This window comes from Equus caballus, chromosome 15, assembly GCF_041296265.1.
Source record: "Equus caballus isolate H_3958 breed thoroughbred chromosome 15, TB-T2T, whole genome shotgun sequence".
NCBI lineage: Eukaryota > Metazoa > Chordata > Mammalia > Perissodactyla > Equidae > Equus > Equus caballus.
The window spans coordinates 66,274,013-66,299,639 of NC_091698.1; the positions used below are offsets into that span (position 1 = coordinate 66,274,013).

Genomic DNA, 25,627 nt, shown 5'->3' on the forward strand with positions numbered 1-25,627 from the left:
TTACCATAAAATTTTGTCTCCTTTCCAAGCCCTTGGTATGCAGATTGTAATTTTTTGCTTTGGTAAGAGAAAGTGGGTGATAGGAAACAAGTTTCCACTACTTAAGAGCTGTGTGACTTCAGGGAAGTCACATAACCTCTCAGGACATCATTTTTCTTGTTGCGAACACCCTGCTAGTTTATTGTGAAGCTTAGACATGATGTGAGGGAGAGTACCTGTCAGAGAGTCTGGTCGATCCTCGACCTCCCATTCGGGCAGCTGCTGTACATGTTACTGAGGACTGACCATGTGGAAGCCTGAATAAATCTGAGCTGGACCTTGTTCTCTAGGACCTCACAACCTATAGTGGAGCTATAGAACAGACTCACATCCCTCTACTCTAAGGAGAAAAGCAGTTACTACCAGGAGAAGAATACAGAGAAATAACTTGGGGAGTCGGGAGGACAGAGATTACCTGTACTGTGGAGGGAGTCGGTGGGGGAAGGAGAAAGGATTTGGGCCTGAGAATGAACAAGAGAAGTGTGTGAGCTGGGCACTTCCACCCTTTCTGATGTGGGTACGGCGAGTATCTGTCTGCCCCTCTCACAGATGAAATAAGAGAGGTTCGGAGAAGAGACACAACTCACTCAACTTCACACTCCTAGTTACAGGGGAGCCAGGAGGAGAATTCAGAACTCGCCACCCCTATCCAAAGAGGTCACCATTACCACATTCTACCTCCTCTGACTGGGGCCATTTGCAGATGCAGAAGACAGGCCAGGCCAGGGAAAGCAGCAGAAAGGAGGTGCTGGGGTCCCTGGCCCGGTCCCAGGTCGGGGCAGAGCAGGGACTCAGCCGCGGGGGGGCGCGGTCGTCGGGGCAGTGCCGGGGCGGGCCGGCGCGGGAGGGCAGGCCGAGGGGCGGGGAAGGGGCGCGGGCCGCTCTCCGGGGCTGTACCGGGCGCCCGCCCAGCCGCAGGCGCCTGCGCTCAGGCTCGCGGGCATGGGGCGCCCGACCCCGGAGCTGCCGCTGCTGGCGCTGCTGCTGCTGCTGCCGCAAGCGCTGCGCGGGGCGCCCTGCCCCGAGCCCTGCCGCTGCCCGCCCGACGGCGCCCTGAGCTGCCCCGGCCCGCGGAGGAACCTCTCCCGACTGTGAGTACCGGCGCCCCCGGGGCGCTCCGGGGCGCCTGGCCTCCCTACGCTTTGGCCCCCTTTACCTGGAAGCTGGGAGCAAGACGCTTCGCCCCATCAAACTCCACCACCTGTTAGGGTAACGAGAAGCCAAAGCTTGGTGGCTGTCTTTGCCGTCTGGGGCCGCAAGTTAGGATTGGGCCCCTCCTGCTGGCGCACCCTCCAGCCCCTGGCGGCCCGCTCTTTACCCCGGTTGGGGCTGTTGCGGGGAGCATGGAACTACTCAGAAGCCACAGGGCAAGGCCTCGCTCCCTGCGCTGCTGGAAGGGGACAGGGTGTGGTGCTCCTCAATCAACAACTGCCTTTGCCCAGAGAAGTGTTGGGTTGAGCCAGCCTGGTTGGCCAAGGTTACAGTGCTCTCTGACACCCTGTGGTCCTCTAGGAATGGGACCTATACTCCTGGCACATAGGCTCAGGCCTATGGCCAGGGGTGACCTGGTCACTCAACCAGGACTGCTGGCGTGTGCCTCCCACAACCACTGCCCACCTACACCTTAGTGAGCATATAAGCCACTGCTCCACCTCTGCCCCAGAGGGACTGGCAGTTCAATCTGCTTGCCTAATCCTTGTGTTCCCCTCCTGCACCACCACCACCTTCCTACAGAGCTGGTTAAGGGAATTGTACACATCAGCAAGCAGGTGGGGGGAAGCTGTTTGCTGAAGCGATGGGGTGAAGAGAAGGGGACCTTTAGACCTAGTGTATCAGAGTGTCACCAGGTCTCCTTTCTTTGATTTAGCAAAAGGTACACACATTATATGATTCTATGTATATGAAATGTCCAGATAGACATAAAGGTAAATTAGTAGCTACCAGGTTGGGGTGAAGGCCAGGTGAGTGCTAATGGATGTGGCTTTTTGGGGTGATGAAAATGATCTCAAATTAGATTGTGGTGATAGTTGCACAACTCCATGAACATACTAAAAACCATTGCATTGTACACTTTCAATGGGTGAATTTTATGGTATATGAATTACATCTCAATAAGGTTGTTAAAGAGAAAAGGAAAGGAAAGAAGAGTGGTATGTAAGTATCCAAAAGGCACCAGGCTGGCAGAGGTCTTGGTTTGTGTTCTCCCCATTAGAGGTGATGAAATTCCATGCTGGGGGAGGAAAGAGACCTGCCCTCCCCCATTTCCTTGGGCCCCCAGCAGTCTGTCAGGGGCCACTTCTTGCATGGGATTCCCTCTCCCTCCTGAGGATCCGAGCCTCTCCCATGAAAGAGTTAGTGGCCCTCAGGGAATATTTGCAGTTGAGACACAGTTTAAAAGTTGAGGGGTTTATATTAATTAGTTTCCATTATCTTGGCTTAATTCCCTGAGAGTGAGGACCATGCTGATAGAATTTGTTTCAATCAATCAACAAATCCCCGAAAACTTTATTCCGAGTCCCAGTACTTGTCCTTCCCTGACAAGCTTCCCTTCTGGCTCTTATGAATGATTGTGCCACTAACAGCCTTGCTCACTTGCCTGGTACTTATCATACAGATTACAAGAAACCGAGACCCAAAGACATGGGACAACCTGCCCAAGGTCCCACAGCTATTGAGTAGCAAAGACGGGACTTCATCTGTTAAATTATCTTTTTATATTTGCTTGTCTTTGTAAAAAAATTACCCCTTCCTTAATAATAATATATATATATATGTGCCCAGCAAAGTTGGCACTGCGTGGAGAAAGCCCTGGTGGGAGGCAGGAATGGGTGGGCCAAGTCCCAGCTCCTTTTAGATTCAGCTTTTCACCAAGAGTCTCAGCAGTTCTTGCCGCCATACCCATGTTGGCCTCAGGAGGGTACCTCTTCCCTGGAGAAGGCTGAAGTGAAAAGAACAAAACAAATTCCCTCGCTGCCCTGCAGCACAGTTTAGAGAGGCCTAGAACCCCTCAAAAAGATTTTACAGGGCTGACTAGGTTTGGGGGTAGAGGGCACAATATCAGCACTGCTAGCATGCAGAAGCTGGCTAGTCCAGCTCCCAAAAAGGAGCTAGTTGTCCAGGCTCTGAAGTCCTTCCCATCCCTGAGGGATTCTGGAGAATCCTTGACTTTCTCCCTTTACATGCACTATCCTGGCATCCACACCAGGAGCATCTTCTCCTAGACATTTGGACCCCTTAGGTCAGCAAGTGTGCAGACACTCACAAGGTCGGGCTTCCTGAGGATTGTTTCATTGAGAGATTACCTCATCCTTCAAGTGAAAACCCTATGGAGGTGGAGCCTTCTTTAGCATGATATGGTGACTTCAACATCAATATGACAAGAGAGATGCATCAGAAGGAATAGGACGGTAGTTATTTTAAGGCAATGGTCCTCAAAGTGTGGTTCCAGACCAACAGCATCAGCAACGCCTGGGAAATGTTAGAAAAGTACATTCAGCCCACCTCCCGACCTCCTGAATCAGAAACTCTGAGGGCGGGCCCAGCAGTCTATGGTTCAACAAGCTCCCCAGGTGATTCTGATGCACAGTCAAGTCTGAGACCCAATGTATTGCTCTCCATGGAGGATAATCTTCTGGAAGGCAAGAAGTATGTTTAAACTTCCTTGTGCCATTCACTTCCCTTCCCCATGCCCTCCACCCCACACACATCCACAATACCTACTTATTGCAAAGGCAGCTGTGATCAAATCAAAATCACAAACTCTGAGACATATGGAAAATAAACAGGATCAAGAAAAGGTGGGTGTGTTTTTTTTTGACCTTCAAAGGGGAACAGAGGAAGGAATCCATGGAAAGGACAGACTGAAGATCCAAGGGATGGGGAGGAATAATAGTTGATGGAGTAAGACCTCAGTGGGGTGGGAGGAGAGCATCAGTCCCAGACCAGAGGGGAAGGAAGGGTTAATCTTAGAAAGAGAGGGATAATTCGGGAGTCCTGGGGGAAGAAGACAGGTGGGTAAAGGTGTAAGTTCACAGTGAGGTGAACGATAGGAAAGTGAACAGGTTCATACTGAAACCCTCTCTTCTTGATGATAAATGAATGAAATGGTAAATAGTAATTACAAGATAGAAAAATGCTATGAATAACAAGTTATCAGGAATTTGTAAAAAGAAGACAGCTGAAATTATGAGATAAGGCTTCTGGAAGAGGAGGGATGTGGTCTTGCACTAAGTTATCCACAGGGTTTGACTCTGCAAAGAGAAGGGGAGAGAGAACTCTTGGTTCTAGTGGTTAGAGGAGGTAAGTACCAAGGAGCACCTTGGAAATTCATCAGTCCCTCAATAGATGCTAGTTTATGTTTTAATCATTTCAAGGCTTTGTAGTCCTGCCTTCTAAGACTTCCATCTAAAGTCCCCTATTTGGTTAAAAAAGAAATATGGATAATAGTTGCATATCATGTACAAGCCCACTGCTTGCAAATTTTGAAAATGGTATTGTTTAATCGTTCATATCTTTCCACCTCTTCCATATTTTATTAAAAACTTAGGTATTTAAAATCTAGAATGTGATACAAAAAATAGCCTCCCATGTGTTCATTCATTTTAATTGGGGAAAAAAAGTAAAAGAAAAATTTGATTTTGAAAATTTCCTTTTCTTATTAGTTCCAGACAACTGGAAGGAGGAAGAGAGAAAAAAAATCTCACCTTGTCCATGGTTATATAAAGATCTTTGTCTCTATGACAACAGAAAGGTTGATCTGCTTGATATGGAAACAGCTTCTGAAAAACCTGTTAGTAAGAAAATGCTAATAATAATTATGGCAATTTATTTTTTGCATGTTGTGCCTACTGAACAGATTTAACTTTTAGACTTTATTATAAGACACCATCCAGAGACTTCGGAAGAATAAAACAGGCTGTATCCATCAGTCCAGTGTCCATAGGAAGATGTTAGTCTCCTGACATCTTTCCTGAATGTCTTTCTCCTTCTACCTCCTTCAGTGCAAATGAGGGTCCAGAACAGTCTTCAAAGCTGTAGAGGGATATACAGGTGGAGGATGTAATCCTTGTCCTTGAGGAGCCCACATGTAGGTGGAAACACACCCAAGAGACTGGTGTAGGTGGGGAAAGAGGTAACAAGGTTCTAAGGAATTCAGAGAATAGATCAATCACTATGGATTGAAATCTCCAAGGGCTTCATGGGCCAAGGGTCATGAGGCTGAACCTTGAAGGAGAGAAGGGAAGAAGAGTCCAGGTGCAAGAACCACAGGTTAGAGTAGACTAGAGATTCCTTGCTGAGAAGCAAATACGGTTGAATGGATTCTTCCCTTTTTATGCCTCTTGCAGACTCTTTGGGGAATATTTTTTTTTTAAGAGACAATATAAAGTCATCAGAAATATTGGATTAAAATACCCAGAGGGTTGTGCAAAAACAAAAAATCCCCATATGTAGCTCCTGACTAATAAACTTTCAATCAAAGTCACTCTTGGACAGTCGATTACAAAGGCATTAAGTAAAAATCATGATGTGGAGCCACTTCCCCATGAAGCGTTTCCCAATGTCCCCTCCCTCCCATACACACATGCTTGCTTTGATACCTTGTGCTTCCACATATTTTCGTACATATCCCTCCATAACGTAACCAATTATTCAATGTGTGCCTCTTCTGCTAAAGCAGGGTTTCTCAACCTCAGCACAATTGACATTTGGGGCCAGATAATCATTTCTTGTGGAGGGCTATTTTGTAGACTATAGGATGTTTAGCAGCATCCCTGGCCTCCACCCACTAGATGCCAGTAGCACCGCCCTCCCAAATTATGATAACCAAAAATGTCTCTAGACATTTGCCAAATGCCCCCTGGGTTTTGAATCTTGTGCTAAAGTGAGAACCACTTGAAGAGGTCTTATTCAACTCACGATTCCCAGAATTTCACAGGTAGTATGATTAAAGTGTTTATTGAGCTACATGATGATCAAACTGAGTAGACAGCTGAATAGGAATAATGAACCAGTGCAAAAAGGAAGCACGTATATTAGTTAGCATGTACCACATCTAAGTGTCATTTTAAAAATCTCCATCCTAGAATAGGCAGGCAAGGGGTGCTGTGGGTAGTGGAGGGAGTTCTTTGTGTTATATCAACATCCAGGTCCCATATTTTGCAGACCCCCCAGGCTGTCCTTTGAACAGGCCATAGTAAACATATCAGCTTCAGAGAAGCAAGACTGGAAGCTTACCTATATTAGTATATAGTATATCCCAACCAGGTTTTTCTAATTTTTGTTGTTTTTAACTCACTCATTGGAGAAAAATCAGTCCCCAGCCCAGGATCCATAAAAACAAAACAACACAACTACCAAGGCCGCTTGAATTGAGACCAGTGGGTTCCCAGTCCAGGACACCAGGTAAGATCCACAGGACAGAGGGAAGCCTACCAAGTTCTTGCAAGTAAGACAGTTTGGCCCTCCCCTCAGCTTCCCTGCAGCTGAGAGAAACAAAAAAATCTCAGAATTCAGAAAGCTCATGTCCTGCCTCCCTACCCTACCCTCCACCAAAAAGCCACAGGCCCGAGGTAGAGGCTGATCTTGAACCCTCAGTTCTGACTCAGCTCTCCTTCAAGGCAGTTCTTAAACCTGGCTGTGCCTACAGACTCCTTAGAGGAAGCTTTGCAAGGACCAGATTTTATTAGTTTAAAAATCATCCTTTTGGAGAAAGTGAATGATAGCCCCTAGCAGGACACTAAAAAAGCAAGCAGCAGAGTTCCCAAAAGCTCAGTGGAAGTCTAGAGCCAAAAGGTTTTGCATACAGATCCCTTTGGCATTGGACCCAGCCCCCCGCTTGGAGAGCAATAATTCCTTGGGTTTTCTGCCTTATTCTTTTTTCATTTTAAAAGCAGTAAGTTAGATTAATTTAGAGCTCTAGTTCTGCTCTTTTACCCACCTCTATCTTCTTCCCAAGCCCCTCAATTTGGCTTCTTTTCATGTCTTTAAATGAGGCACAAAAGCCTTCTTTCCAAAACATAATCTCCCAGAGTGGCTGCACCAGACGGTGTCTTGGCCACGTGTAACTCTGCTCTTACACATGGCACTTTAAAGCCAGTTGAGTCACGGTGGTGGAGAACAGCCCTGCTGTTCACTTCTAGACCCAAGAGGATTGGCTCCATGGGAGCATGAGTTCTGTCCTGGCAGTTCCCCTTGGTGTGCAAAAAAATCACATTTAATGCAAATTTTAGTAAATTTCCCACCAGCTAATTTTTTTTCCTAAGAAGAGAATTAAAATAATCCCACCCCAGGCAGGCGGGCTCTCTGACTTGGTGGGCAGCTTCTCCACATAGTCTTCATTTACTCACAGCTTCTGCCTCACTGAGAGATGACACCCCCTTCCAGCCAGCAAACTCACAGCTGCTCTCTGTGTGGCCCTGAACTACAGCTCTTTAATGCCACCTGAGCCAAATTCAGAAAAGCCCAATTTATAAGTAAAACTCAACTTTCAGAATGAAGGTTTTACCCCTTGCTGCTGTTGAATCTGTCCTTGACTCTGATGAAATGAGGTGACTCCTGGGTTCCTAATTCTACCTCATGAGCAGCAGCAGATAGCATTTCTGAGCCCATAGGGGTGGAGATGCTCTGGTATGACAGGGTAGGGTCCAATACAGCCCCCAAATTATCTGAATTGATCAACAGGACAAAGATCGGACAGACCTGAGTTCTACCCCCAGGTCCCCTTCCCTAATTTGCACTGTGGGTTCGGGCTAGTGATAAAACCTTTGTGCCGTCTGTAAAAGGGGCGTGATGATTCCTACCCCTGACTGGGGTTGACTGTGGTGAAGATAAATGAGACAACAGAGCCAAAAGTACTCGGAAACGCAGAGAAGACTGAAAATCCCATAGCCCATATATGAGGTTGAACAGTAAATATCTGTCATCCAAAGGGTAAGCCTGATGGAATAGTTTTGTTCCTGGGAGGTGTTAATTGGAGAAAATGACCCACTAGGTCTTCTCAACCTGGAAGGTGAATAAGTTAGAATCCCAAAATAGCAGAGCTCATTATTGCCTGAAGTCTGATATGCTGGTCTTTCCATCCCAGGCTGAGGTGCCTATCGGACATGCCACCTAATACCTGATTAGAGGCTGTTTTCTTATCGTTCAGTTGGGTCAGTCCTACCTGCCAAGCTATAGCATCCAAGCCAATTCTGGATCCTTTCCTTTCCCCATTCCCCATCCCTAAGCCTCAGGCAGGACACATAGAAAACCTTCAGGTCAGACTTGTTGACCACTCAGGAACTATGTACTGAAATGGACTAGACAATGTGCAGGATCCAATGACACCGCCCCTGCCCTCCAGTAGCTTATAGTCTTCTGGCTGTAGGAGAGAGAGGACCAGTTCTCAGATTACTGCAGGAAAACTCAGAAAGGAATAAAAGCCAGATAAAGGTTATAAACAAAGTCTGGTAGCAGTTCAGAGGAGGGAGTGGTCCCTTCTAGCAGAGTAACAAAGAAACCTTGGTGGAGGTATCATTTGAGCTGTAGTTCTTTAAACCTCACTCTCTACAGGGGCAGTCGGGCTAATGTGGTTATTCTCTAAGCTCAGTCTTGGCCTTCGACATCAGGTTGAGAGACCACTGGGGAATCATTATTCAGAGGCTTCTCCTCTCTCAGTGACCGCCAGCACCTACTCCATCGTATTATGATAGTCAATGGAATAGTAGATTACTTCCCCTGGAAACCTTGGGTGTAAGGATTTTCTCATTTGCAAGCACCAGAAATCAGCCCTGACAAATTTAACCATAACAGATGAATTTAATAGAAGAATAAGGAGGTAGAAGGATGTAGGCAAGATCTAGAGAGAATTTGGCATTTTAACAGCAAGAGATCAGGGAACTTCTCTTTAGATTCCACCTTTACAATGAATCAGCTCCAAAGACTCCTTCTGTCTGTTCTATTACATGTTGTAAATTCCCAAGAGAGAGAATCAGATCACCCCAAGCCCTGCCCTCAGGGCCGAAGCATAGGAGCGCAGTCAAAGAGATGCTTGACTCTGATGCAACCAGCAATAAGATGCTTCCAGAGAAGGGCAGTTTTTGTTTTTTTTTTTTTTAGTGAGGAAGATTAGCCCTGAGCTAACATCCACTGCCAATCCTCCTCTTTTGGCTGAGGAAGATTGGCCCTGAGCTAACATCTGTGCCTATCTTCCTCTACTTTGTATGCAGGGCGTCTGCTTAGATGTGGCTTGATAAGCGGTGCACAGGTCTGTGCCTGGGCTCCAAACCAGCGAACCCCAGGCTGCTGGAGCTGAACTCCGGAACTTAACGGCTACGCCACCAGACCGGCCCCAGAGAAGGGCATTTTTGAGCCAAGCAAACACACAGATTGGTGTCTGATGAGTTTGTGAGAAGTGAAGGCACACATGCCAGTAATTCCAGGCACTTCAAACCCATCCTCAGATGAATTAAAAGTACAGTCATGCATCACTTAACAATAGGATATGTTCTGAGAAATGCATTGTTAGGTGATTTTGTCATTGTGCAAACATCATAGAGTGTATGTACACAAACCTAGATGGTATAGCCTACTACACATCTAGGCTGTATGGTACTAACCTTATGGGACCACCATCGTGTAGTCCATCATTGACTGAAATGTCCTTGTGCAGTGCATGACTGTATGTGGTGTATCAGCTGCAACCAGCTTTTACAGGCTCACTAAAAAAAAGGAAAAAAGTTTTTTAAGTGTCTGGAAACAGAAGCTTGTAATGAAAGAGCTTCCTGAAACATATCTGCAATGTCACTGCCCTGACAACACAATATTCTCTGCTTCTAAAAATTATTTTTGAGAAATCATTACAGATGATGTAACATTACCCCAGGAGAATTCAACATGTAGTTTTATCTACCAAAGTTATTCTTGTCATGTTATATTATTGCTAGAAGAATTCTAGTTTAGGTGGTAAAGTTTGGGTTATTTTGCTTTATGTCTTTAGGAAACTTGAAATGGGTTTTGAGGAAGGGTTTAGATGTGTTTACCATTTTCCTCTGAGGCTTTATATTTTTAATTTAGTTATTGCACAAATGACTTGGAAAATCCATTATCCAGGGACTCTTCTTGAACATCTTGTTCACATTATAATTCCTGAACTCCTCACAGCTTCTTGGGTGTCTGGAAAGGCTGTCTTGGAAGAGAGTCACTCAGATTGCACTTTCCAATGGGCGAGTTCCAACTGAGTGAACTTTTTAAAATCAATGTGCAAATGAGAACTCTGCAGAATGGCTCTCTAGAGTTGAAATATTTAATGGAAGGTTGTCCTTTATCATTTCTTTAAAAGGCTATGAGGCAAGGCCTCTAAGAGATACCTGAACTCTTAAGAAAGGTACCAAGGAGGAGTGTTTACCCTCCCTCTCAGTTGTCTTATGTATAATCATTGGAGAGTCAAGAGTCAGAGACAAGTCATAAGCATTTTATAGACTGAAGGGTGACCCATGACAAAAAGAAGAGCCCATTCTAAAGTACGGAACCCACCCTTCCAACCTCTGCAACACTCTCCCAACCCTCCTCCCCGCAAGGAAGTAGAGTTGTCATTGGACATAGCTCGGGTAGCTTGAATCTTTCACAGTAAGCAGATGTGAATTAACAGTGCCTATTGAGCTCTTATCTTGTCCTAGATGCCACGTTAGTACTACATAAATATTTTCTTATTTAATCCCAGATGTCTCTGGGGTAGTTAGTATCATCATCATTTTACAGATGTGGAATGATGCTGTGATTTGAACCCAGGCAATCTGGCTCCAGAGCCTGTACCCTTCACCACCCTACTATGCTGCTTCCAGAGAGAAAGCACATGCAATTGGTGAGCAAGACACATTCCATAAAGTACATTATGCCTGAGATAGACCTTTCACCAAAGACAGAATCTGACCAGCGGAGAAGGGTGAATGTGCTAGATGGTGGTGACAGTGTGAATGAAGGCAGGAAAGTGCAAGGCAAGTTCAGGAAACATAATAGTCTAATTTGTCTAAGGAGGTGCTGTCCAGTAGAAATGTAATGTGAGTCACATGTGTAATTTTAATTTTCTAATAGCTATATTTTAAAAGTTTTATAAGGTGAAATCAGTTTTAACAAAATATTTTATTTAATCCAATATGTATAAAATATTATCATTTCAACATGTAATCAATTACTAATGAGATACTTTACATTCTTTTTCTTGCCAAGTCTTCGACATCTGGTGTGTATTTTACACTTACAGTGCATCTCAATTCAAATTGGCCATATTTCAAGTGCTCAAAGGCCACATATGGCTAGTGGCTGCCTTATTGGACAGCACAAGTTTAGTGTATTGGTTATATGAGGGCAATAGTGGGTAATAGGACTCCAAATAAAGGCTCAAATGAAGTTTGAGCCTTTATTTGGAGGGCCTTGAATGCAAGTCTGAGACATGTGTAGATAAGTAGATAGGCCAAGGGGAGAGACAGAAGATATCCGAGTATAAGAGTGACATAGTGGGAGTCATCAGAAATATTAATCTAGACGGGGCAGAGGAAACTCAGGATGGGGTGAGGGGAAACCAATTCAGGGACTATAGAATAGTCAAGGTGGAGAAAAGAATGGCCAAGAAGAGTGGCAGTGGGAAAAGAATTAAGGGGCTGGAAGCAAGAGACATTGTAAAGTCAGAATCCACCAGAAACTGCATGTTCAATGGTGGAACAGAGGAAACGTTCATATAGAGCACCTGGTAAATTCTCAAATAATAAATAGTGCATGAAAAAACTGAATAGTTATTAAGAGCTAAGGAGGACAGAGAAGAAAAAGAAAACCCACTCCAGTAGGCTTTGCGGCTTCACAGAGGAACAGGAATTTGAGCTGCATCTTTCAAGTTGAAGATCGTGAACACATGCCCTCAAGAAGCTGATGGCTCTATCAGAAAGCTAGGTTTTCACACCAGAAAATAGGGTAGCAGACTGTAACACAACCCCAAAGGAATAGTACTTGTGTGATTTGATAAGGACACAGCCCCGGACCAGGAATGAAGTCACCTATGTTCTAGCCCAGATCTGCGTCTGATTTGCTATGTAGTTTCAGGAAAGTCATGTCACTTTTCCTAAGTTAAGATTCTCCATCTGCAAAGTGTGGGGTTGGACCAAACCACCTGCTGCAGTGGCCCTTGCACTCTTGACTCCTCGAGTCCAATGAAATCCGTGCTTAAAGGAGTAGTCAAACAATAATCAAAACCACCTGGATTTATTTTTAAGGCACATTCCAAATGTTTCTGATGTAAAACTTAACTCACTGAATGTTCATCTGTACTGACTTCATATTTTAGTTAACATTGAAGTCTCAGCTCCCTCTAGGTAAATGTTGAAGACAAGAGGCCAATAAATGAAGACATACCCAGTAATGAAGTTACCAAATAGATCAATGCATTTGAAAGCATGAAGTTTTAAAATCATTTGAAAAGAGGAAAGGCATTTTTATTTCATTCCAAGATGAAAGCAGGGTTTTATAATTACTGAGCAGCTTTGAAAAGAACAAAGAAATTCTTAAGTCTCTGTTAAATGTAGAACAAGGTCTTATGTAATAAATACAAAAACATTAACATTTTTTTGAACTTAAATAAGGTTATGCTTCCCCTTCCCATTTCAACAAGTTCATTAGGCAAAAAAGCCTTGACCGACCATCTCTCATTTCTCTCTTTTTCCCTCCCTCTGATTTTGTAGTGTTTTAAAAATTCAGCATGTGTAGCTCCATCAATAAACTAATCATCTGTGAAAGATGGGTGGATGTTTGTAGCTTTCTTAAATCAATAATATGGATGGCTTTTCTAAACAATTAGAAGAAAGGGAATAAAAATATTTTATTTCTGCTGTGATGGGCAGAAGGAAAGGTAAAAGCTCCAGCAAGGTGACCAAAGACCCTACCCAGGCTTTAGGGATTCCAGATCAGTGCTCAGTTTCTTCCCTGGCTCTCTTCTCCCTCTGGCCCTGCTCAGCATGTGCGCTTCAGAAGGTGGTCCTGCCCTGGGAACCATTATGCACTCCAAGCTTCTCAAAACCAAGGGGAGGTGAGGAACCTACAGTTGTAAATGGTTATGTAATACCTGCCTTTAAAAGAAGCAAGTGTGTCAATTGAACCATATTTTCCATTTACCTAGGAAGTTTGCTATTTAAAGGAACCTTTCATCCAATCCTTGTGTAGAATGAAGAACTCTTTGATAGCACAAACGTCTCCCAATTGATAGGTTTTAGTAAGCAAAGATTTCCAAATTTTGGGCTTCCTTGAAGGGGGGCACAGAGCCCTCATGATTCTGAAACTCTCCAGTTAACATTATTTTGAAGGTTTATTAACAAGCCAGTGAGCTGGACAAACTGGTTCCTTCTAAGGTCATCTGTGTTATTAAAGTCAGAAGAAAACAAGAAGGGGCCCAAGCCCCACCCTTGAGTACTCAAGAGATATTAGGAACAATTAGGAAGGACTTGATAACGTGGCATCATCCTCTTCAAGGTAATTGGGTTTATCTGAATGCTATTTGCTCTTATTTGTAGATTACCCCCTGTTGCTTGGCTCTGATATAAGGTGCACTGGTGGCTTGGCAATTGGGGCTGACTGGGAAGAGCACTGAGTCAGGGGCCCAGGTAAAATAGCTGATGGGAAGGAACTCTGAAGGTGGGATGGCCCTTCTGAGTAGTCCCACCTTGAGGCCAAGGGGCCCTGCCTTTATTGTATGCATTGACCAGTCATTGGATGAGGGCTACCCACCAGAGAAGACATGATCTTGGGTAAGGTAGAAATCTTAGGCTGAGAGTAATTCCAGGACAGCAACTCAGCTGAGAGCTTCAGCGGCCCACTCTCCCAGCAGCTGGGGGAATGAGTGCCTCAGTCCTAAAGGGTGATTTTTGGAGGTGCACCACAGCATCCACTACAGGAACTAACCCAACTGCACAGTTTAGCCCTAGAACAGGGTCCCCATCTGTCCCAGGGGGCTCAGTTTGAAAGAACCCAGCAGAGAGATACTAGGTTGAACCTAACCAGACAGCAACTAGGAACCGTTGTGGGTTAACAGTGTCTCCTAAGGGGCAGAGATACAGCAATCAGGATCTGGTGATTGAGATGAAGGGAAGGCAGGGGCTCCACTCCTAGATGGACTCCAGCGAGACCAGGCAGGCTAAAGGATAAGGAATCAAGGCACAAACAAGCACCAGCTTGGTGTGGGGGGAGCAAGGATAATTCAAAGCACTGCAGGTACACTCCTGCCCTCCAAATATTGTTGGGTTCAGTGTAGACAATTCAGAGAGACATGGGGCTTCACCAGAGTCATGACTAATCACAAGATCCCAGAACTAGGGTGAGCACTTAATTCCAATCCTAAGGGGTAGACTGCTTCTACTTCAACTTTAACCCATAACTAGAAGGCTTTGAGGACTTGTAAGTGGGATTCATTAATAGATGGAGGTTCCAGAACTGCTGAAACCAAGGCAGCCTTTCTCATTCCATCTCAGTATTTGTTTCAACATTGTGACGAAAGTACTTGGGCAAGGTGGGATGTGGCCATAATCCAGGTGTCACCTGTGTTACATCATCCATTCACTTAAAAGTCAAAGTTTAAAACTGTAAAAAAACAACTGTGAAAATGTAATAAATATAAGTAGCTGCATGGTTCCACAGCCATAGTCATCCACAGCCATCTCACTCACGATTCAAGAGGCAGAGAGAACTCTCATCCTGCAAGTTCAGCCTCACATCTGCCCAGCAACGCTGGTTTTTTGTCACCATCTGAGATGCAGAATTTGGGAGTGTCACCCTCTTTGGCTGAGCCAGAAAAGGGCTCTGCCGCTCTTTCATTTTTCTTTGCTTTAGGCACAGGTTTCATGCCCTTTCTAGACCCTGAACTGCAGAGCTGCTGAACTGTCCTTGCCTTTGGCCTTTTTTCCCCATTCTCCTTGGGGTCTGCTCTCTAGCAAATGATATTGACTAGACCTCTCCACATGAGTTCACAAAATCCTTGGAATACATGTGTGCCTAACTTCAAAAACCAAAAGGAAGAAAAGAAGGGAGGAGCAGGGGAAGAAGAGAGGGAAGGAGGAACTCAACACATCAGAATAAAACTTTTTTCTCTTCTATTTGCCTCTCAGGTACAGAGAGCTAAGTTGATCATGCTTCATTCAAGTAATATTATCATTGGCCCATTCAATGTCCTTCTCTGTTTTTAGTTATTTATTTTATCCCCTTCTCCCACTTCCTTCTGATTCACCATAAGCAGCCATCCTAATGTATGTTTATATGTTTTCCTTTAAAATGTCTAATGTTTAGTGTGCACGTATTTTAATTCTGCATGTGGTATTTAATATATATCATTAATTTCTTACTTGTTTCTCAGAACTATGATTCTAAGATCCACGCATGCTGCTCTGTGTGCCTTTAGACTCTTGCCTCTAACTGCTGACCTACTAGTTAAGTGTTTACCATCCACATTTACCATTGCCTCACTCAGGTTGCCTCCCAGGTTGCCTCCAATCCCCCCTGATGCCACAATGCTGTGAAGAAAATCCTTTTGTACAGCTTCCCTTAAGTATCAGTGTGAGAATTTCTCTGGGATATATACACAGGAGTAGAACAGCAGGGTTATTGAGAGAATGTTCACATTGCTAAAAGTTTCTAGCTTCATGGAAAGAACCATAAAAGCATCCATCAGAGAAGGAAGCACCTTCAAAGGTAGTACATTCAAATCATTATTAGCAAATCACAGGCCACATGAACAAACAAGTATAAATACAGGAAATAGACACTTCAATGCTTAGAAACTGCTGCCAACTGAAGATGAATCAGAAATGAAGCCGTCTCTAAAATAAAAATATAAGTCAGTTAGTGGGAAAAACAGTTTTGGATTCATAGAAACACATTCTCCACATCACTTCATGAGAATACGTCTGTTATGAAAAGTTCAGTGCACCTGCTTCACCCCACCACTCTCCATTCTGTGGCTCCCAGACCTTTCTTGCCCCAACTACATCCACAAAGCTACCTGCTGTTCGCTCAGTGGCTCTTTTATGATGAGGACTCTATTTTTACTCTCATCACACTGCCTTTCTTGCTCTGCAGCATCAACATCAACTCTGCAAAATTTCATCTTGCACCAGGGCTGTTCTGTAGTCATTGGGGACAGCCAGTGCATGATCTACAGCTTCTCTCACTTCCATCCAACCTTTGCTCCTCATCCCTCATCCCGACATCAATCAAAAGCTCAGGCAACCTCCCTGGTCAAATCTGAGCCAAACTGCTCCCCGGGGAGCCACAGTGTGCTCCCTTTTGGAGAAGGAGGCTGCCTGCTGAGAGACTCCAGCTTCCGGGCTCCATTTGCATGAATAAACAGCTCTGAAGGGTTCAGTTGAAGCTTTTATGTAAACACTCTCCAAAATATGTTCTGCACTGCATTATCCCCAGCAATAAAGATTCTGGAATCAGAATTTGGCTGTCAGTTTTATTGATGTTGCATGGGGTACAGTAGAATACGGCTTTCTCTTCTGGAAATTTATTGACTTGGCAGTGCAGAGAGCAATAAAACTGTGTTTTTAATCAGTAAGCCAAGCAGACATGATTCCAGAAGAAATATAGGAAGCAAACAGGCCATCATAAGAAGATTTCTCCCCCAACTGTCCCTGTTCTTCTCAGATGCCCTGTTAAATAAGTTTGGGTGTTGAACGATATGCTTGGTAGGCCTGTCTTCAGGAATAGAATCAGAGGACCAAGTTTGGATTACTTCCTCCAGGTTATACCATCGCTAAGAGACTATTCAGTGAAAGCAATTTTCTGAAATGAAATTTCTCTGCATTAGCCCCTAGAGAGGAACTGTGATAAGCTGCTTTGCACGAGGAACAGAGAGAATGAGACATGACTCCTCTCAAGAGAAGAAAGGTTACAATGCCTGTCCCTCCACCTTGCTCACTGAGAGAGGAGGTTACCTGGATATATATCCAAAGGAAATGACTTCACTATCTCAAAGAGACGTCTGCACTCCCATAATCATTTCTCCATTATTCACAATAGCCAAGATATGAAAATAACCTAAATGTCCTTCGACAGATGAATGGATAAAGAGAATATATGTATATTGTATATGCATATGTACAATGGAATATTTTTCAGGCATAAAGGAAGGAAATCCTGCCATTTTCACAGCATGGATGAACCTGGAGGGTATTATGCTAAGTGAAATAAGCCAAACAGAGAAAGACAAATACTGTATGGTATCACCTATGCGTGGAATCTTAAAAAAAAAATCAAGATTTCATAGAAACAAAGAATAGAATGGTGGTTGCCAGGGACTGGGGAGAGGGGAAAATGTGGAGATGCAGGTCAAAGGGTACAAACTTTCAGTTATAAGAAGAATAAGTTCTGAAGATCTAATGTACAGCATGGTAACTATAGTTAATTATACGGTATTGTATACTTGAAAGTGGCTGAGAGTAGATCTTAAGCATTCTCACCACAAAAAAAAAAAAAAAAAGAATTAACTATGTGAGGTTATGGATGTGTTAATTATCTTGATCTTGGTAATCATTCCACAATGTATGTATATATCAAATCATCAAGTTGTACACTTTAAATATACACAATTATATTTGTCAATTATTGGAAAAGTTGGAAAAAAGGAGAAAAGAGAGAGAGAATAAGTTAGGAATCACATGCTAGGTAAACATTTGAACTCAGTCTGCTTGGTCCTGTTACCTTGTCCAGGTTACTAAATCTCTCTGTGATCCCGCTTCTTCTGCTATCAAAGGAAAATACCCACCTCTCACCATTGTTAAGCGGATAAATTAAAGTTAGAAGTGAGTATGCATAACTCACACAGCACTTTACACCAGTGGCAAGTCCCATTCGGGACTGTAGAACATCTGACTGATGCAAATCTGCTCATGATGGAGGAAGTGTTCTTTCCCAGCAGCTAAGGCAGTCTCTGTTGCATAGACACATGAAAGCAAATCTCCCACCTCTGTTCTCATATTCCTGATATTCACTTCCCACCTGCAATGTCCTCATCCACTCCCCTCCTCTCTGCCAGTCCTTGGGCCAAAACTTTGAACCACTGTAGTTGCTTGATAAATGTTGGTTGAACATTCCTCCCTGCCTCGCAGATGTTTTCTCCTGAGTTATCTTAACCCCAGGTTCCATTAGCACTCATATATCATCCTGTTCTGGTTTTGCTATTGCTGAGTAATGGCTCTTCTCTCAACTCTTATGTAATGCCTAAGTTTTATCTCAATCCTAGAACACTTAGATTGTTCCTCTGGATACAAGCTAGTGCCTGTAGGAAACGCTCTATAGATGTTCCCCCAAAATGGCATGAGATGTCCACGTGATTTAACCTTAGGAGCAAGTGGTCTGTTTGGGATAATATTGAAATAGGGGAAGGTGATATAGATCAAAATAGGAGCATGTTCTTAGTGAATCTTTCCTTTCCTGCCTGCCAGGTTTCCAATTGTATTTTCACCATTCATTTCTCCATTCTACCCAAAATAGCTTCTTTCCCATCCTCTCAATCAAGCCTATAGGGCCACTCTAGAACTATGTATTAACTATTTACTTGGTGCCAATCCCTGTCTTTTACGTAGGTTATCTTGATTAATTGTAACAACCCTATGAAATAGGAATTATCATTTCAATTTTATGGATGAATAAACTGAAACAGAGGGCTTAAATACCATGTTCAAGGTCACATAGCCAGGCAGTGGGAGAGTGGGGATTTGAACCCGGGTGTGTCTGATCACAAAGTTCAGGATCTTAAAGACAAAATTACACACTCTTTGATAAATACCAAGAATGTCAGAGCACATCTCTTTATTGATATGTTAGAATTCTCAGCCTGAATCCAGTTGTTGGGAACTCTGTAGATCACATACATACAAACACAAAGACACACACACACACACACACACACACACACACACACACACACACATTTTATTCATAAACTTAAAAGGCACCTAATCTTAAATCTTAAACTCTTAGCTTTCCTTTTTTTCTTTTCTAGATCACTCACCTATCTTCCTATCAAAGTAATCCCATCTCAAGCTTTCAGAGGACTTGATGAAGTTGTAAAAATGTAAGTAAAATACTGCATATCAAAAGACATTCATAATTGGAATAATAAAATTTTTCCTAAGAGAAAATGTAGTTGAAAGAGGATAATTTTTCTAGAAGAGAAATTGTGATTAGGAAACCCTAGTATTTTTATCTTTTTAATACAAATAATATCTAGGGACCTTTGAAGAAAACGTATGATTTTCAAGAGTCATTAAAATCCAGATAATTAACTTTGCTTCAATGAACTGAATGCATTTGGATAAGTGATGATAAACTTCTCAAGTAGAAAAGAAGACAGATTCCAATCATAAAGATTCTCCTTCTGCCAGAGCAGCTATTCCCTCGTGTCATATTCTTAGATAACACCCACATAGAAGAAAATGTGTTGGAAGTTTATTGTGCATCAAAAGATAATCTTTGTATCTAAAATATAGTAATTGTATGATGAAAACACAGTATTTCTAGCCATATTGATAAAAGGCATTTATCAAAAGTGTAAAGCAGCCTGATCATGCAGTGTGATCTCACACTGTGTCAGAGGTAGCGTCAATCCTTTGTCCCTGGGTCTCAGCTTCTGGGGCACAAGACCTCATACACAGAGATAGAACTTTCTCAGGAGTCCAGGATTCCAGCATCCTCCTTAATGTTAGTCCTAGTCAAAGAACCTTAGAGGCCATTTACTTCCCAGAGAGCATCTCTTGATCTTAACAATCCACTGGGCTTTCTAAGTAGATTTGCATGTGTAAAGAAGATGCTATACCCATCAATCCTAGCTCCTTCGGGAACCTCTGACTGCTCTTTAGGGTATTAGCAAGAATCGAGGTATTTTTGTAAATTCCTCAAAAAGTAATGCATATTATAGGAAATTCACTGCAGGTTTACAGAAATGTCAGTTTGCTTGAGCCTAACCCTTACTCTTCTGCTCTCAAGTTTAAATGCTGAGTTTTGATCATTTGATCATTTGATGCACTTTTAATGCATTAAGACCTCCTGGTTAGAAAAGCAACCACAGTTAAATAAGCAAACCATTAGGTAGAAATAAGATGAATCAGCCCAGAAACAATCCATTACTGTGTCGTTCGTGAAAGACATTAACTGCCTTAGGCTCAGCCTTTCTGTGGGCTAACCTCTCATCAAGTCTGAAGCCTTCAGTGAAAGTTAACCTTAGAAATACGCAAATGTACAATTTGTGAATTGGAGACTTCTTTCTCAGTTGGCAGCAAATGGTAGCTTATGTTGAGGTTTTAGGGTAACATTGACATTACCTACATTCGTAGGAATGGTACATGGCAAAGCTAGTGTCTTTACTTTTGTGTCTTTTTTAAAAAATTCATTCATTCATTAATCTATTCATTCATTCATACCCTATGTGCCAGGCAATATGAAGCCACCAGGGATTCAGAAGAGAATACGACATACTCTTTGTCCTCAATTTGCTAACAAAGTGAGACAAACAGTCATAAGAAGTAGACAGTTACAACCCAAGAAGGACACTACGTGCAGAAGTTCACCACCTTGCAATTGCCTCAGAACAGGATTTTAGGAAAAGGGTAAAACGTTATGAAACAATGAATTCAACCCAAATTAAAACCTCCTTAGAGTGATGGAGTTGGGAACCCAGACATCCTGATCCTTGTCCTGTACCTTCCTATTAACACTGTTTGCCCCTCCTCTCAGAGCCTCAATTTCTAAAGCTGTACAACAAGGGGATCTGACGAGTTTTTCTCAAAGGTCCTGTCCACTTCTAAGAATCTGTGACTCTGAGTCATAGATAAGCAAGAAGAAAACCTGTCACATTAACAGAGGTTACTGAAACTTGCATTTCAACTGCACCTGAGCTGTACGTGTCCATCTGTGCTCCTAAAGGGAGACGTTAGCACTGTATCATGCAGGACAATTTAAGGCATCCCTGCTCTTTTTTAAAAGGACACACTGGAGTCCCCAGTTGTTGGGTCACACACAAAGCTTATGACCATGCAGACACCATCATTTCTTTCATGTTTCTCCTTTTTTTTTTCTTTTCTCTCCCCTAGTGAAATCTCTCAGAGTGATTCCCTGGAAAAGATAGAAGCTAATGCCTTTGACAACCTCCTCAATTTGTCTGAAATGTAAGCATCAGCTAACAGATAGTTTATTGCTGTACACTATTACCTCGCTGGCTGGAGCCCACTCAATATTTGTATTCAAGCATCCACTGCTAGGAATCCAAGAGGAAAAGACTACAGCAATTACTAGGTCTGAGCAGGCACTAATTTCTCTCACTGCAGTGGCCTGAAGGTTGCCATGGTGACAACTGCTTCTCCCTGGGAGCTGTATAAACTCTGAAACATCACAACACAAAGTTGGAAATTAAAATTGACATTGTGGAGTCCTGCCAAGTAGCTCTTACCTTATGGAAGGAAGGGTATGCAGTACTTGAGATGGTGGGAAAATTTGGAAAAGAACTTAAAGGTCATTAATTAGTTCTTTGGGGGGTGTTTGGGGATATTCATTTATTCAGTAAATGGTTCTTGAACACTGCCATGTAAAAGCCCTGTGTTGGGCATGTGTATGTTGGGTTTGTTTTTGTTATTGTGATGTTTTGGAATTGATATTTAATCCTTTCTCCAATTTACAAAAAGGATGGGAAAAGATTGGCTTAATTCAGTTTTCAAATGATGAACTGATGGCCCAAAGAGGTTAGCTGATTTGCCTGATGTAACACAGCAAGTTAGCACCAGAGCTGGGGCTGTAAATCAGGTCATGTGACTCCTAAACCTGGCATTTTACTGATGCCTTGTTTGGCCCAAACCTTTGGCCAAACATTTATTGTTTGGCATTTATTTCCTCTAGGTTATGTCTTCTAATCCTTATAGCCACCTTGCAACTTGGGGTAATTATTCCTTTTGTTAAGGGGAAGGAATGCAGGGTCAGAGACCTCAGTAACTTGACCAATGTGTCACCTTAGACAATAACAGGGCCAGGATTCAACCCTGGCCTGTCTTTCTTCAAAGCTTGTGCATTTTACACTATACCACAAGGCCTCCCTATGAGTGGTCCCCTTAGCAATTATCTAAAGAGAACAATTAATTGATAAGTATGTGAGTACCCGCCACACATCCAACCAAGGGCCAAGTGCTACTGGAATACAAAGAAGGTAAAACACAACTCTCCCGGAAATGACAGCATAGCCAGGGAGGTGAGACTAACTCACCAAACGATTATAAGGAAATCCAAAATAATGGGTATTTCAGTGCAAAAGGTATAGCCAGGACTTGGCTGTGAAGTAGAATTTCATGGTGGGGGTGGGGAGGGGGGATGGGAATCATTACCATTATAGATGATAGCCTTATCCCAGACCTGGAAATCTGCAGTTTTAACAGACTTCCCAGGTGATGCTGAAGTATAGCTTATAGTGAGAAGCACAGAGTAGCTTAAGATAAATAAAGCTGCTCATGATGAAAAGTAACATTTATCGACAGAAAGAAAAATGAAGTGCTCTATGGGAAAGTTTATGCACTTTTCCCAAGGAGGGTCCTGAGACTAGGATGTTAGCTCCACACAGGCTCTTTTGCTTTGTTCACAGCTATTTCCCCAGCACCTGGAACAGGGCCTGGCACATGTAGGTGCTCAATAAATGTTTGCTGAATGAATGAATGTATGACTGAATGGTCTAAGGTCAGATCCCAAAAGATCCTTAAGAGATAAAATTCCCTTCCCTCTCTTCCATATAATGCCTTACATGGCCCATGAGTGCTTGACTCACTTGTAAAAATAATTGCCACAAAACATCATTCACCTCTAAAGAATCACAAGGACATAAAAGATGGAAATAGCAGCAGTGGTGGATAACTGTGGTAAGGTGAAACGATCACAGACTTGGAGTCAGAAAACTTGAGTTCACCTCCAGGTTCTGCTACTTCTCATCTGTATGACTAGAGACAAATCATTCAACTTCCTGATTTCATCAACTATAATAATACCTGCTAACATTGATTGAAGCCTTACCATGAACGAAACACACATTTACTCCTCAAAAACCACCCTATGAGGACATTGAGCTTTAAGTAATATATCCAAAGTCATACAATTAGTAAAACCAGGATGTAAAGTCAAGCTGACTTCAGAGTCCGTCCACCGAATCAATACAATATATTTTCTATGTAGAACAAGAGTGATTATCATTTCCTCAGGGGTTGTTGCATGTGTTAAGAAAGCTAAAGGCACTTCCTGGCCTTTTATTGAATCCAAAGTAGACAGCACTTGGCAACTGTGGCTACTTCTGAAAGGGTGAAAGTCACTGGGGGAACTGGGGAGAAGGGCAGTGAGACCACTGTGGTATTATAGCTATAATTTTATACTTTGCAAAGCCCTGCCTTGTATATCATCTCTACCTATTCTATTACTCATTACCTAACAACCTGTGAGGTAGGAAGAGTGTGTATTATTATTCTGATTTTACAGCATGGAAAACTAGCTCAGGGAAGATACAAGGCTGGCCATCATCATACAACAAATTATCTACAGAATGAGCATAAAATCACCCAAATCCAAGCCCCTGGACTCTGCCCTGGCTGTTCCATAGACTGGGTACCCATCTGGGTAATTGGTCAGTGTGGCTGCTAGCCCAGTATGAAGAGAACCAGTTTGTCTACAAGGGGCAGTAGCTAATTTGCTCATCTCTCCTGGCAGTGGAATTTCCCATCACCCCCAGCGTGCAGGCTCCATGGTGGGGCAGGACCTACTCGGCCAGGAGCCCTGGACACTGATGTTCCTCGAGGTACAGGGGTGTATAACAGACTCCCACCTTTGATGCTTACACCTGCCTCAGCAGGAGGTTGAGAGCAGAGCTTCCTAGAAATAGCCAACTGGCTCTTACCATGCCATTTCCACCCCCAGGGTCTCAGGAGCTCCTCTCAAGCATATTAAAGTGACTTGATTTTGTTGATGCTATTTTCAGCCAGCATCCTCTGGTGACCATGATCTCATGTATTCCAAATAAAACATATCTAGTAAACTGCTGCCTTTTTTTTTTTCTCTTTACAGACTGATCCAGAACACCAAAAACCTAGTGTACATCGAGCCTGGAGCATTTACAAATCTCCCCCGGTTAAAATACCTGTGAGGAATTTTTCTTTTTAAGCAACTGGGGATGGAAAGATGGGCATGTGATGAAAAGCAAAACAATAAAAAGGCTGAGAAGAATTTTTAACTATATACTTAGCATTATTTGCATGTGCGTCTTCAGCCTTCTGATTTAATCAGCAGTTCTTGTCAGCCACCATGCTGGGTGCTTTCATATATGTGTAAGTGGTTCCCAACATTTCTCTGTCTCAAACACCCAAGAAGAATGTCTCCCCTTTGCAGTGATTTTCAAAGCTGGTGGTGGGAAGGCGGGGGGTGGGGGGGGTGACACTTTAAAGTCTCTAAGGTGAGGTGGTGATATGGGCAGAGTGTGGGTGAAAGTGAGAGAAGCAATTCTGATTGGTCCCCATCCCTGGTTGAGAATGACTGATCTTCTGTATCTCAGTTGTTTATTCACTTATTAAGTGAAAACTTTTTAAGCATTGCCTTGAGGTAGGCACTATGCCACATAAACTAAATCATTATTTTCTATTTCCCATTAAATGTAAGTCCACTAGTTAGAATTATACGTTGAGTACCACTGTAGCCCAGCGGATTCATTGCCTTGCCAGCAATACCAAAATTCCTGAAACGTGATAGAATCTATAAATTTATCACCGTGGATCTTCTCACATACCAACCAGTCACTTTTTCACACAGAAAAATTTAAATCTCTCTAACATAGATGTCCTCTCTCTCTTCTTCCTGATAAATTAAATTTCATAAGATCCCCAGAGGATGTAAAGTCCACAACCCCCATCACCTCCAAAAAGAAAAAAATGGAGGGGAAGTGGGGTCATCTTCTCTCTGGTGTTCCACGTGATCCGTGCAGTCTTGCCCTGGGGCCTCCTACAGGAGGTGCTGCTGGAACTAGCAGAGCTCCAATTCCTAACCCAGGGGCTGTGCTTTTCCAAATCTCTAAGGGGTCCATGGGACACATAAGCATCTGCAGCATCAACCACTTTGGAAAAACATAAGAAAATCCCAGAACAAAATGTGACTACTGCAACCCCTTGTTTTCTAAGAATCCTTGTCTTTATTAAATAGTATTTTCACCAAAAAAAAGGGATATTCTCCCAACCCCAGTATGCATTGCCGTTTAAGCCCACACTGCTACCACCAGCCACAGGCAGGGCAAGGATCAGTGTGACTGGGGTAACAGGTAAGTAGGAGAACCAGATAGAGCCCAAAGAGAAACCTGGCTTCCTTTCAGTGTCACCAGTGCCAGCAGTTCACATCAGTTGTCCAGAGTCCATGACTGGTGAATTTAAAACTCATTTGGGGGTAAGCCAGATGCTGGGACTCCTCTAAGGAGTCCTGTTCTTGTGTAATAAAATATCCTTCAATTTAACCTATCACTGAAGCCTCTCTCTTCTTTGAAGTTTGAATAAAAGGTAGGAGGAAAAGAAGAGCCTGG

At 43.1% G+C, this 25,627-nt stretch overlaps 1 protein-coding gene across 6 annotated transcripts in view; it reads left to right on the plus strand.

Annotated features, from left to right (window-relative positions):
• The first annotated feature begins 900 nt into the window (after positions 1-900).
• The window catches only part of LHCGR (luteinizing hormone/choriogonadotropin receptor), a 57,178-nt gene continuing 32,451 nt past the window's right edge, over positions 901-25,627 (plus strand). For 2 of the 6 annotated variants that reach the window (XM_070236381.1, XM_070236383.1), the window contains exons 1-3: positions 908-1,130; positions 19,055-19,126; positions 24,133-24,207. In XM_070236381.1, coding sequence (XP_070092482.1) covers positions 982-1,130; positions 19,055-19,126; positions 24,133-24,207 — 296 coding nt within the window. In that variant the 5' untranslated portion in view covers positions 908-981. Of the gene's footprint in view, positions 1,131-6,354; positions 6,442-19,054; positions 19,127-21,140; positions 21,216-24,132; positions 24,208-25,627 lie in introns of those variants that run through there. The other 4 variants (XM_005599992.4, XM_070236380.1, XM_070236385.1 and 1 more) reach the window with 4 other exon arrangements.